Here is a 12804-nt window from a genome sequence, read left to right as displayed (position 1 = left end):
ATGAAACAATCATATAGGCAGGAACCGGTTTGGCTTGCAATACCTCACCGAGGTATGTGAAATATGAGAGCTTTCCAAAGCTATTATTTGGGAGTTCAAGGAGTGTGAGAACAGACAGTAGTGAGGAAATTGAACATATGCAAATTTTATGTTAATACCTTTTGTTAGACTGTGATTGAAGCCATGGAGGAGGAGCACCATTTCAGGCCAATTTAAAAACCAGGGACAGGCTGTCAGCTTGAGATCAGTCTCTCTATTTCTTCATGCACAGACATGTGGTCAAGGATTCTTCTCTGTTTTCTGTCCTTGAACTGGTTTCCCTTAGTGTCTTCTGAAACGTAAGTGGTCACACATTCTGTATCTATAAGATAACATATGTTATTGTATATCCCACCAGCTCATTTCTTCTGGGACACTGCTATATGATAAAAAGGATATTTGAGACATAGATCCTTAAATGTGTTGACTGGGAAGTAGATGACATTGAAGGATGGTTTGGAATGGTGCTCTCCATCATGAAACTGCTGTGAAATCTAGTGTGAATGACAGAAACCTGGAACTTGAGTAGCTGAAGGGTGATGTGCGTAGGTAAAGTGGCAAGGAGGCTCAGGACTAGACTAACAAGTAGTACTGATAATTAGGATTGATATGCATCAGTAGCACAGAGAGAGAACAGTGTAGGGGGAGGTGCTGGAGGCCAGGCAGCGTCTGGGACTGAGACCATGCTGAATGGCAAACCCAGTATAATTAGTAATTCATATTAGCACTGTCAGTCTCCATGGCTTCATACAAATGGAAGATTTCAACCACAGTATTCAAAAGTACACCAACACTGGAGCTTAAACCCTCTTCTCAAAAATTTTAAAGGAAAACGCTATGAAAGACAGCTTAGCTTCCTCCAATACGCTGTCAATTTTAATAGCTTTAATTTTGGTCTTTGAACTTCATGCAGCCTGAACTGGGCAAGTGAAAATAAAAATAAAGGCAATATGAGCTGGCAAAGCTGTGGGAGAAAAAAAAATGAAAAGGATCAGATTAGAAAGAAAGATTGTGTGATTCATATTGTGCTACAAAACCAGCTCATGAATTCTGTCATATGTTATTCAGAAAGAGTAGTTTGGGCGGCAAACTGCTGGACAGCAACAGAGTTTTAGACAAACATAGCAAATATGAAGGAGTGTTTTTCAGGGAAGGAAGGCTGCCCTAATTATAGAGAGAAAAAGTATCAAAACCTTCAATGGAAGAAAGAAACAAATAAAACAAGACAGGGAGAAGCATGGAAACAGGAGCATGGAAACAGAACTGAGCATGCAGATTAGATTGAGCGTTCCCTGGAATTTTCTGCTAAAATGGAAAAGCAAGATCACTTGTTGTGCATTAAGTGGATTGATTGTCAGTTCCTATCCAAGAGATATCCAAAGAATGAGAAATTTAAAGATTGTTGCATCCCTTAACTAGTATTTTTGTCATTGGTCCCAAGAAGAAGCTAAATATCACTCCTCCTTATGGGAGGCTGCAGAGGTTTAAGTACACACGTAGGTCATGGGAGGACAAATGCAGCTATGCTTTAGCCACTTTAGTAATTGGAGCTGTGTAAATATCTGGAATGGAGAGATTCAGTATCATACTGGGCAAGACCCTGCACAGAATGATGCTAGTCCCTCAGCTCAGAAAGAATTGTGCAGGATTATAAAGTTGACATTTTTACTTTCTTAGCATATTTAAAATCCATTGAAAGAAATTGAAATCCTTCCATTGGTTTGAGCATGCTTTGGATCATGTCTTCCTTCACACCTATGGCACTTCTGTGGTATTTTCCTCTCCTGATTGCTCTGACTTTCCTGCATGACCGACCTTTCTGATTGCTCTTGTAGGCAGTATGTGCTGTTGCTCCCGTCGGTTGTGCGGAGCGACGCTCCACAGACGGCTTGTGTGCAGTTACACAACCTCAGCGAGCCTCTGTCCATGAGTGTCATCCTGGAATATGGCAGTGTCCAAAGGACTCTCTTTGAGGAACCCGTGACAGAGAATAACTTCTTCAAGTGTGGCGAGTTCAAGGTATTTTCTCTTTTGAAACTACTGAAGAGGGTGTAGTAGCTAGAAATAACCCGGATTGCAACTCTCCTTGTCAGTGAGGGAAAGATGACAAAGTGTTTAAAATAAAATAAACTGTTGGAAAGGCTGGCAAAGCAGATAAAAAAGACCTATGGATTGTAGAAGGGAGCTAGAGAAAGACTCTCCATCTCCATTCCCAGAGTGAATAGAGCAAAGCCTTAGATTGTTATCATAGTTGCATGCTCCTTATGGAACTGTTGAAGTATCAAGCAAGATGATAGGTCCCATATGGATCCCATTTATTCCCTTTCCCATGACTCTGCAAGGTCTGTACACACAAGAATAAGAGTCCAAGGTGAGGTCTTCCAGAAGGCACCGGGGGAAATCTCTTCAGAATTAAAGGTATATGGCGGTGGCAACCTGCATGTAAGCAGGGAAATGCATAGGACAGAACACAGCTTCAAATCTTATTACCCGATGACAGATTATGCGCCTTCCACAGCAGAAATTCACAGAAATTATCTCACTGACAAAGGTGGGGCTTCTCATGGCTTTCCATAAGCTGTTTATGACTCAAGTGACAGTGTCCTACTCTAAAACCCTGGGCATCAGGGAACCTCAGCATGTCTTATTTACCACTTTTCCTCTGGGGTTTTGCTCCTCTCCAGGTTCCTCCTGCTACTTCTGATCCACTGGCATTCGTTTCCTTCTCAGCCAAAGGTGCCACAGTTGACTTAGCTGAGAGAAGATCAGTGGCAATTCAGAATGTGGATGGTGCTGTCTTGGTCCAGACGGACAAACCCCTCTACAAGCCAGGACAAACAGGTGGATGAAGGGTTTCAGTCAGCTAGAAAAGTGAAAAATTGAGTGAAAGGGTGGGTCAAGGACGACAGAAACTCACTCTTGTAGAATAGAAATCTCATTTTATTTTGAGATATCAAAGTTAGTGAAAAATAGAACCAATTCACAACAGTGCAACAAAATAGTAGAATTCATGTGTTTGTACTTAGTTAATTGAATTTACAGGATCTTGGGTTCTGTTAGGTTTACTTGAGGAGAGTCACATAAAAAGTATCCTTAAAAATACAGAAAATAATAGGTTAAGTTTGGAGCTAATAAAGTTACTACAAAAATGGAGCAAGCACCTCATTTCCTGTCAACAACTCTTTCTCCTGAACTGTTGATCTATTTCAAAGTGCTGATTCCATCACAATATTTAAATGACAGTACTAGCTGTGGTGGAGTTAGCTATCTCTTTAGCTTAATTATACTTTAGTCCAAGTGGGTAATTATCTAAGATATTTCAGCTGACATTTATTTTGGTTTTCTTTTTTCACTGGCTAAGATAATCTTTTCATGTTCTCTGGGCACTCTTTAGTTTTCCAAAAAAGTCTGATCAAAGCTGTGTATTGAAAATGATTTATCACTGCTAATAAAATAAATGATAGACGCACTTGCATGTGACACTTGGAGATCTGACACTTGGTGCCAGGTTGATGGTTGAGCTTAGACAGGCTTTGAGGTTTCTTCCAACCCTGATGATTCTGTAATCCTTTTTTGTCCTGTTTTTTTTCAGTGATGTTTCGTGTGGTCACTTTGGACACCCAGCTCAGACCTGTTCAGGAGATGGTAAGTGAGAGTGATAGTCAAAACTTTTCAAGTACCCTCTTGAGGTACCTCTTCACTGAGACTCTCTCACTTAGATATTGAATAAGAAGGGCCTGAAACAGACTTCCTGATATTATTTATGTTTTGTATTTTTTGCATTTTTTATATTTGCTGTAACTCCTTACCTTCGCACTCCATCATTTCCCTGCCTTTGTAGAGGGCAAGGCTCTGAAAGCACTTGTGAAAATCTCTCACAGCACACAGATTTTGTAGTCCCAGATATGTAGAAAAAGAATGGATATTTTTGCAGAAAAGATTCACCAACAGGTTATCCTCTTAAAATTATCTTTTTAATTACAGACATGAATTATAAATTGTTTCCCTGGCTCAGTCTTCTCTATCCAGAAAAAGCTGTTCACAATTTTCCTTGAGTTCAAGTGTTTATCAACCTCCAGTGTTAGATTATCGTTTTGACAATTTTTTTTCTCTCCCTTTATTTCCTCCTCCAGTATCCCAGAATCATCATTGAGGTAAGAGACACAACATGAAATTAAAGCACAAGATCCTTTGGGAAGACTGTACTTCATCATTTCCACAGAGTCAACAGCTGAGGGAGACTCATCCAGAGCACACCATTTAAAGCCAATGGATTGGATTTTAGGTTGAGCAGTGGCAATATCCTTTCCCAGCACCAGAGAAGAAATCAGCAGAACTGGAACTGTTAGTCAGAGGCAGCGTGGGGTTGCTGCTCTGCCCTTCACTAGAGTTCAAACAGCAGTGTTCTGTCCAGGCTTACCTTGGGAGGACTACAGCAAACAACTGGTGAAATAGCCTCCTTCTCATGCCTAGGCACAAGAATGGTGGCTTTCTGAAATGCCATGTTCTCATGGGGACGGGCTAAGAATGAATCATCTACTACATTTCACATCACTTCATCTCCAAGCATTTTCTGAGAGGCCAGCATAATACTCCTGCTTTACAAAGGCAGTTGAGTCAGAAAGATTTATGCTATGAGTGTTCTAGATGGGCAGCCTGTGTCCCATATGCAACCTGTGTCCCAATCAGGAACTGTTTCTGAATGATCTGAGGCCATCTGTCAGTGTAGCTAATTCCCAGTTAAACATAAACTTAGTTTTGTTAAATCCACAAGCAGAGATGGAAAGTCAAAGCACGCGTCATCAGCCCCAAAGCACTCTTAGCCTGTGACTCATTTAGCAAATATGTATGAAGACAGACCTTGAAAGAAGGCAAGAAACAGTGATAAAGGTTTTGCTACATCTCTTTCTTCCAGGATCCAGAGCAAAACAAGATCTTCCAGTGGCTGGATGTGATATCGAAGCACGGAATCGTCCAGCTCTCCTTTCCACTAATCCCAGAGCCTATTCTGGGGTCCTACCAAATTACTGTGGAGACAAAGTCAGGTGGAAAAGAGTACCAGTCCTTCAGAGTGGAGGAGTATGGTAAGCAAAGGCTCATAAACTACCCTGTGCTAGCAGTGAGGCTCTGCCTAAGTCAGATGAAAGCTACTAATGCAGATTTTAAGTCCTTTGAGTTCTCCAAATCATGCCTGGAAAAGAAAGACATGGACAGAGCTGGGTGGACTGGTGCATGAGAAACAGGCTTTTCCCAGCTATGGGACATGGGATAAAAGATAAGTTGAAGAGAGGTAGTGTCAGCAATCTATTTGATCTGGTTATTTCACTTAATCTGTTGCCTTTCTCAGTCACTGCAACCAGATTGCATAATAGCTTTTGTACTCCAGGGCTTAACTAGTTTGAGACATTGGCATTACTCATTTTTCTTTAAGAAAGGAGATTAAAGTGATTTACCATGAGTTTTGCTGTGACTGTTACAGTTATTAGTATGAATATTATTTATTTTTACAGAAGTTACTCATCTTGCCACGGAAGGTTATTTTTTCTATTGTAATATACTACAGCCAGTTCCTAGTTAGGTTCTTCTTTGATTCATTTCCTCTCCCTTATTGGTGAAAATGTCTTTGCCAACTGTTTGCGGGTTTTTTTACTGTCTTACACACACACACACACACACACACAAACACACACAAACACACCTGTGTATGGCATGCAATTGCTTATCAGTCATATTCATGTTACATTCTCAGTGCTGCCAAAATTTGAAGTGACAACCACTGGGCCAAAGACTATTTCTTTCTTTGATGAAGAAGTCAGGGTGAACGTTTGTGCTTCGTAAGTATCAGAGCTGAAGACAGCACAATTTTGCACAACAGATGGTATGGGCATTGGATGGTATTCTCTGCTGGTTCAGAATATGGCTTAGAGCAATTCCTTTAGCTGTGACTTTTATGATATAAAATATCATGAAAGTCATTATATTCTTCTCCTATGATATTCTTCTCCTATGAGTCTATGATATTCTTCTCCTGCTACACAGCGGAATTAAAACAGGGAGAGTTTGTGTGTGTCCAAATCAAGCACTTCCTACTTGCTAGCTGTTGTGTTTTATTATTACAGATAATGAGAGTCTATCATTAAAACTGCTGGCTGTGGCCCTGCCAAAGTGCAGGGTGCCAGGAGCTAAAAGGGTGAATAGGTCAATATGTTCTGTCAATATGTTCTGTGTAAGGTACCAAGGAGAAAAAGGTGCAGGGAATGATATCCTGAGTTTAGCACTGCTTTCCAACTTCAGAGCTTAAAGAATGATTGCACCAAAACCATTGTGAAACAGGGGGTTTTTAACAAATGGCAGAAATAGCCTAAAAATAATAGAGGGGAATTCTTCTAGGGCTGACTGATTGTAATTTCCAACTGCTCTTCTGTCTGTGCTCTGGTTACTGCGAAGGGATTTAGAGTCTGCATTGCTCTGCAACTTTTGCAGGTCTCATGTTAAATCCACATGATTGAATTCTTGTGTTTCTTCCTCTCCTAGGTACACTTATGGCCAGCCAGTGCAAGGGAATGCCCAAATTAATGTGTGTCAGCAGCGCTTTTATAGTCCACTGTGTGTACAAAACTGGAAAAAAACCTGTGAAGCTGTCACTGGACTGGTATGATACATAACAAGTCCTTTCTTCCTGTCAGCTTTACTACCCAGCATGTAGCACTGTATTCAGTGGCCTCATCAATTTCCAAGGGAACAGCAGGGAGACAATCTCAGTGGTGTGGTTTTCCTCACTATCTCACAGGCAACGTTGAAAGACCTCACTAAAAGACTGATTTTACCCTCAGAAAGAATCAGTAGGAAGGAGGGAAGCTTACGAAACTGTAAATTTGTAATAATTTCTGAAACACTGGGGATGTGTTCTTACCAAATCTAATCAGCAGAACTCTGCTGGGAGTCTTTGAGAGCACTTAATATTAAATGAATGAATAATTTGTCCACTAGCTCAGACTCAATATGCTGTGGTCATGAAGTAAAAGCATCATGCAAAATGGGCTTAAGAAGGAGCAAGAGCATGGAGAAGACTAGAGGGGATAAGGAGAGAAGTTTCCAGGTGCTAGAGTAAATAATATTGAAACAGTTATCTGTGATGGGAGCTGGGGAGCAAGAAATGTAAGGCAGGCGGGGACCTCTTCAGAGATGCACTAATACATAATGAGGAGCAATTTTGCAGACCTTGAGAAAAATTGGTTTTCCCCTTTGTGCTGCTATTTCAGCTGGGAAAGGATGGCTGCCTCAACACCGTCATCTCCATCAAAAAATTCCAGCTTTACCGCAGCTATGCCATGATGTACACCAGCCTCAATATAGAAAGCATCGTCACTGAAAATGGGACAGGTAACACCAGCTGGGGTTGGGAGTAACTGACTAAAGCTAATGCATGGATCTTCCTGAGAGGAATCCCCTGGATCACCATCTGTGTGGCAAACAGGCAGCAGTTATGGTTTCCTTTGAGTAGCTCTCCCTCCAGAGCATCATCACTGCATAGAACTTATCAAAAGGAACAGATTTCTGCCCATGTCTGATTTTTGTTTCCTCTCCTTTGTACTGGCTGTGTCTCACAGGTATCCAGAAGAAGGCCTATGACTATGTTTCAGTCAACCAAGGAAATGACCAAGTGCTGTTCAGGAATATGGATTCCTATTACAAGAGGGGAATTCCTTACCATGGTGAGGTAGGTACATGAGAGAATACATTCAGACCCAAACTCCCTGAGGTCCAGCATGATGATCTCCGTGTTGCCCCATTTATGGCTGTCACCCGAATGTGCTTCCCAAGATAATGCTGCACACCATTGACTGTATAGTTCTCTTGATACTCCTAGAGAGAAAAAGAAAATTGTATCACACCTGGAATGTCAGGGTCTTTTCTACTGTATTCAGAGGATGCCTAAAAAGTGAGTAAGTGGAAGGTCGTATGAGTAGGGAAGAGGAGTCTTCAAGAAAATTCTTCAGGAACGGTTATGCCTAAAGGTAGAATTTACCCTGGGTTGCACCACACAATCCCAGGGATGTTTACTTACAGCAGTAGAGATGATGGAGCATGTTCTTACTTCTTAGCAACCTACACATGCAGGATAAACCAGGCACAAAAAGGTTGATGACCTGTACAGCATCATCCTGACCGGCAACGGAGACTGTGGGTGTGCACAGATGTGTAGGAGTTAAAAGGTGCTACTGAGCTCCACAGGTTGCCTGTGGCCATGAAGTCATCTCCTTGTTTTAGGTGTGTTAATCAATGTTCTTCAATAAATATTCTTCCTCCCTTTGTGACACATAGTTATTCTGCACTGATGGGAATTTCCCACTGATGGGAATTTTCCTGTCACAGAATTCCCGCTCCCTCAAAATATTGAGGAGCATGTGCCTCTACATTTCTACTCCCTGCAACAGTCCTCAGTGTTTAAGTGACCATCCACTAGTAAACAGAGCTTTTATTTTGTTGTTGTTCTTTGTGTTTTCTGAATCCTTTGGGTATTTGTTGTGTTCAGATCACTGTGACAAGCATGGATGGTGAGCCTGTTGCCAACAGCACTGTCCTGCTGGAGCTCAATGGAGATTATCTGGCCAGCTATACCACGGACAGAAACGGCACTGCTGCTTTTTCCATTGACACATCCAACTTCTTCGATCCCAGTTTGAAGCTGACAGTAAGTAAACGCAGGCTACAATCTAATTCATTAATAAATATTTAATCTGAGAGAGAGTATTCCATAGAAGGAATACCTACAAACTATGAAACTTGTATGAGAAAACACCAGTGCCTGAGAAGAGGCACACTGCACCCCACCTGTGGTTTTGGGTTGTAGTGATCTTCAGTCCCTCCCTGCTTTTCCCTCCCCTTTAAAAGCACTTTCTGCATTCATCTTCCTTCTCTTTATTCTGTGAGAACCTTGCTCAGAGACTGCACTTCCTTCCCCATCTAGCCTGTGTGCGTGCCAGCATCTTTCACTGCTGCTGACTGCTTCCCTGCATTTGTGCTGGCACAAACTCACACCTGTTATCATCACATGGTCTTCTTGTATTGTCATGCCTTTATTCCGGTGTGATGGACAGAGCTGAGTAAAAGTGTGTCATTTAGAACAATGCCATTCTAATTCAGTGTAAGACCCAGCAGTTTATGCAACTGGTTCCAAGCCTGAAAAAAACTAAAATAACCTCCTTATTGCAATGTGCCACAGGCATCTGGTTGCCTAAAGGTGTCCAGAAGGCTGCTCACTCTTCATTGGTGAAACACAATTTTTTTCACACCAGTTCTTGCTCGTGGCTTAAACTGCCTCACAAAATTGGTTTCCCAACAGAATATTTCACAGAAAATATTGCCTCTCACCTGCCTTGCATTTTCTTTTTTCCCACACTGTTGTTTCCACATGTATGGTTTTCCATTTTGTAGGTCAAACAGGCACCAGATGAATGCGCAGACTTTATCTGGGGGATTGATAATGAGCCCAAAGCCTCGTTCCTTGTCCGACGTTTCTACTCATGGACCAACAGCTTTCTGAAAATTGAGCCAGTGACAGAGGAGCTCAGCTGTGGCCAGCAGAGAACAATCAATGTTCACTATGTCCTGAATAGAGAAGGCTACAGCAATGCCACACACACAAACTTCTACTATGTAGTAAGTCCTAATGTCACTCCTAAAACAGTTTTTTTCACCTTCTCTCAAACACCTATAAGGCAGAAATCTCATGATCAGACAGCGGTTAAGGATCATGGCTCAACCTGATGGCCTTCAAGGCTTCTCAGAACAATACTCAAAATCAATGATTTCATGGTGGATGGGAGAAGGTGCTTTTGATCCCCTTTCATGAGACTTTTCTGTGCCCAGGTGATGACACAAGGAAAAATTACTCTCAGTGGCCAGAAGCAAGTCAGCATTTCTGGTGGTAAGTTCCAGACCATATTACTGCTTGTACTTTAGAGCACAGTAAGTTTTGCAAGGGATGAAAGCAGAGAACTGTGGCTAAATCAGGTAGTAGTTCCTAAATCCCATGGCCTGTTACTGCTCACAGAATCATTTTCTTTTGCTGTAGCTTCTAGCCAACCCCCCATATCATAATCAATTTTATCTTGTTAATATATTTTGTTGTGATCAAACACATGGAATGCAACCTTCGTATGTTTTATTGTATTATTTTATAATGCCAAGGAATATTTATGTTCTCACAGTTATTGTGTGACATCCTAGTCTTCACCAACTGGAATAATAAAACATTTTAAAGTTTGGAAAAATAGGTGTCCCATTTGAAAGGGATATTTAGCAGTCAACTCTTGAAATTCACTGCCCTTTCAGAAGTCTCCAAATACCCACAAATGACAGTAATCCTGACCTTCATTCTTTCATTGTTAAAAATCAGTTTTCCTGCAGAACATGGCCTATTTGCACACTTCAGGAGGTGGCTTAAGAAAGCCTCTCTCCCTATATAGGACTTGTTTCGTATTTACCATCTTTGGTCTTAAGCTTAATTCCCTATCCATGTACTTGTAGTTTTCATCCATCTAGAGAAGAGTTTCTTATTTCTTGCTGTTAAGAAAACTCTCCTTTAACTCAAGATATTGCTCTATTTCCTCTGTTGTAGTAGGTCCTAGTTTTGAGACCCAAAGGCAACGTTATGCTCTTCTTGTAGCAATTGTGCACAGATTTCCATGTTTAACTTCTCCCCAGTGTAGATATCTCTCTGCAAAGCACCCTGGTCTCAGCATCCTCCAGTTTGTATCTGTTATCTTACTATGAGAGCTGTGCCTCAGCCACTGAGAGATGAGTCTTCCAATATCCAATTCCCTGGGTTTTAAAGGTGCTTATAGGTTATGAATAAATATGTGGTCCTTCCACCAAAGCTGAGGTTTATCTAAGCTCTTTTGCTGGCTTGTCCTTCCCTGATCCATGCTCCTTCCACAGCTTCCAGAGGTACATTCTCCATCACACTGACTGTCACTGAGAAGCTTGCCCCCAGCTCCAGATTGCTGCTCTACACGGTGCATCCTCATGGAGAGATAGTGGCTGACAGCTCCAGGATACACAGTGATATATGCTTCAAAAACAAGGTGGAAACCTTTGCTTTCTCATTAAGGGATATATTGGTGTTTGCTGAAAAATGGTCAGGAAATTATCTCATCAAGAGCCCGGCACTGGGCATGGCATTTAGGAATGGAAAAGGTGCAGATATGTCTGGGATCATGAGAAGCCATCCCTGGAATTGGCACATATGGTCAGCCTAAGATAAAACTCTCCCCACAGTGGAGCGAGAAGGGTGCCTAGGGGGGTTATGTGAATTTTTACAGACTGATCCAGAAGGGCCATCTAGCGGTGGGAGCTTTGTCAGTGAGTGCCGATGAAAGGGGAAATTCAGATCTCTGCGCCAATCCGATTCCCCTAATTTCCGTGGGGTTGTCTTGGATATGCTAATTTCCAGGTCCAGCTCAAGTTCTCTGAGAAGCAAGGTCTCCCGGGCTCTAAAGTGGGACTCCACCTGGAAGCTGCTGCCAACTCCTTCTGTGCCCTGCGAGCAATTCAGAGTGTCCTTCTTCAGTCTGGGCAAGAGTTATCTGCTGAGAGTGTAAGTCACATCTCCAATCCTGATTCTTTTGAGCTAGGAACAACCCAGTTCCCACCTGTGATGTCTCTGCTCCTGACTCTATTTTTATTTTTCCTTTGGAAACAGGTATCTGTGATTAAAGGGAGGTCTAAGGCAATTGTATGCTTCAAAGACAGAAATTGATAGCACAGCACTGCTTTTGGGAAGCATGGCAGTGTAACATATATCCCAAAAATATGCCTTATGTAAATCCTTGACACCACATTTCCTCACTGAGGAGTGATTATGTCAAAATTGCATTTTTACTTAAATTTTACTTAATTTTTACATAATTTTTACATAATTTTTACATTGCATCATTTACTTTGCTCAGATAGGCCTTGGGCCCAGAACAAAAGCTGTAGATGACAGCTAGTGTCTTGTAACACTCGTCGCCTCTTTGCTTAACTCAAGAGTGTTTCTATCTCCATGCTTTCTGCTCAAGTTCACTCCACAAATCCATTGTGGCTCAGAAGGAGGAGGGTACAGCTCAGTCCAAATTGCTTATTCACCTCTAGGTAGGCATCACTAGTTAAGCCCACTGAAGTCTACAGGATTGCTCAGGGACCACCATAAGCTTTGAACAGATGTGATTTTGCACCTGCCTGAGACCTTCCTTGTGCTTAAACTACTCATTCCCACCTCCAGGTGTACTATCAGCTTCATAGGGGTGATTTGTATGGCTATTACTACAACGGGATCAACCTGGAAGATGGCAGGCCACAGGAGTGTACCCCATCCAAAACCATCTTTTCTGATGGCTTGTACTTTGAACCTGTGAATGTCAGTCGTGATGGAGATGTCTACAGGATTTTCAGGGTATGTGGTCTGTGTGGGAGGCTCTTTAAGTGCAAGGGATTCCAGAAGAATTCATCACCATTAGCATTCAACTTTCTCAGGTGGTGTTTCTTACTGCTGAGAGAAAGCAGCTGGTGCCTGAAACTGCCTAAAGCCTGCAATCACCCCATTTCTGCCCTTTTTTCCCTCATCACTTACTCAGAAGCTCTGAAAATCACTGCTAGAAAATCACTGGGCTGCTGCCCATGGTTCAGTAGACAATACCTAAGCAGGACCATGGCCTTGGCTCGTGACTCCAGGCATTCCTTGTAAAGATCTGTGTCTGTGATGCAGGCCACTTGGTTCCT

The 12804-nt window shown here is 42.0% G+C and overlaps 1 protein-coding gene across 1 annotated transcript in view; it reads left to right on the top strand.

Moving 5' to 3' along the window:
* The first annotated feature begins 273 nt into the window (after positions 1–273).
* LOC121340957 (ovostatin-like) overlaps positions 274–12804 on the top strand; it is a 28593-nt gene continuing 16062 nt past the window's right edge. Inside the window, exons 1-16 of the mRNA XM_041414065.1 lie at positions 274–338; positions 1875–2058; positions 2724–2880; positions 3632–3684; positions 4173–4193; positions 4955–5123; positions 5789–5873; positions 6574–6691; positions 7302–7422; positions 7650–7759; positions 8576–8734; positions 9478–9702; positions 9913–9970; positions 10984–11129; positions 11498–11641; positions 12308–12478. Coding sequence (XP_041269999.1) covers positions 274–338; positions 1875–2058; positions 2724–2880; positions 3632–3684; positions 4173–4193; positions 4955–5123; positions 5789–5873; positions 6574–6691; positions 7302–7422; positions 7650–7759; positions 8576–8734; positions 9478–9702; positions 9913–9970; positions 10984–11129; positions 11498–11641; positions 12308–12478 — 1986 coding nt within the window. The remainder of the gene's footprint in view (positions 339–1874; positions 2059–2723; positions 2881–3631; positions 3685–4172; positions 4194–4954; positions 5124–5788; positions 5874–6573; positions 6692–7301; positions 7423–7649; positions 7760–8575; positions 8735–9477; positions 9703–9912; positions 9971–10983; positions 11130–11497; positions 11642–12307; positions 12479–12804) is intronic.

Source organism: Onychostruthus taczanowskii, unplaced genomic scaffold, assembly GCF_017590055.1.
Source record: "Onychostruthus taczanowskii isolate IOZ18803 unplaced genomic scaffold, ASM1759005v1 scaffold44, whole genome shotgun sequence".
Lineage (NCBI taxonomy): Eukaryota > Metazoa > Chordata > Aves > Passeriformes > Passeridae > Onychostruthus > Onychostruthus taczanowskii.
Note: the sequence above shows the minus strand (reverse complement) of the source record. Positions and strands in the feature narration are given on the sequence as shown.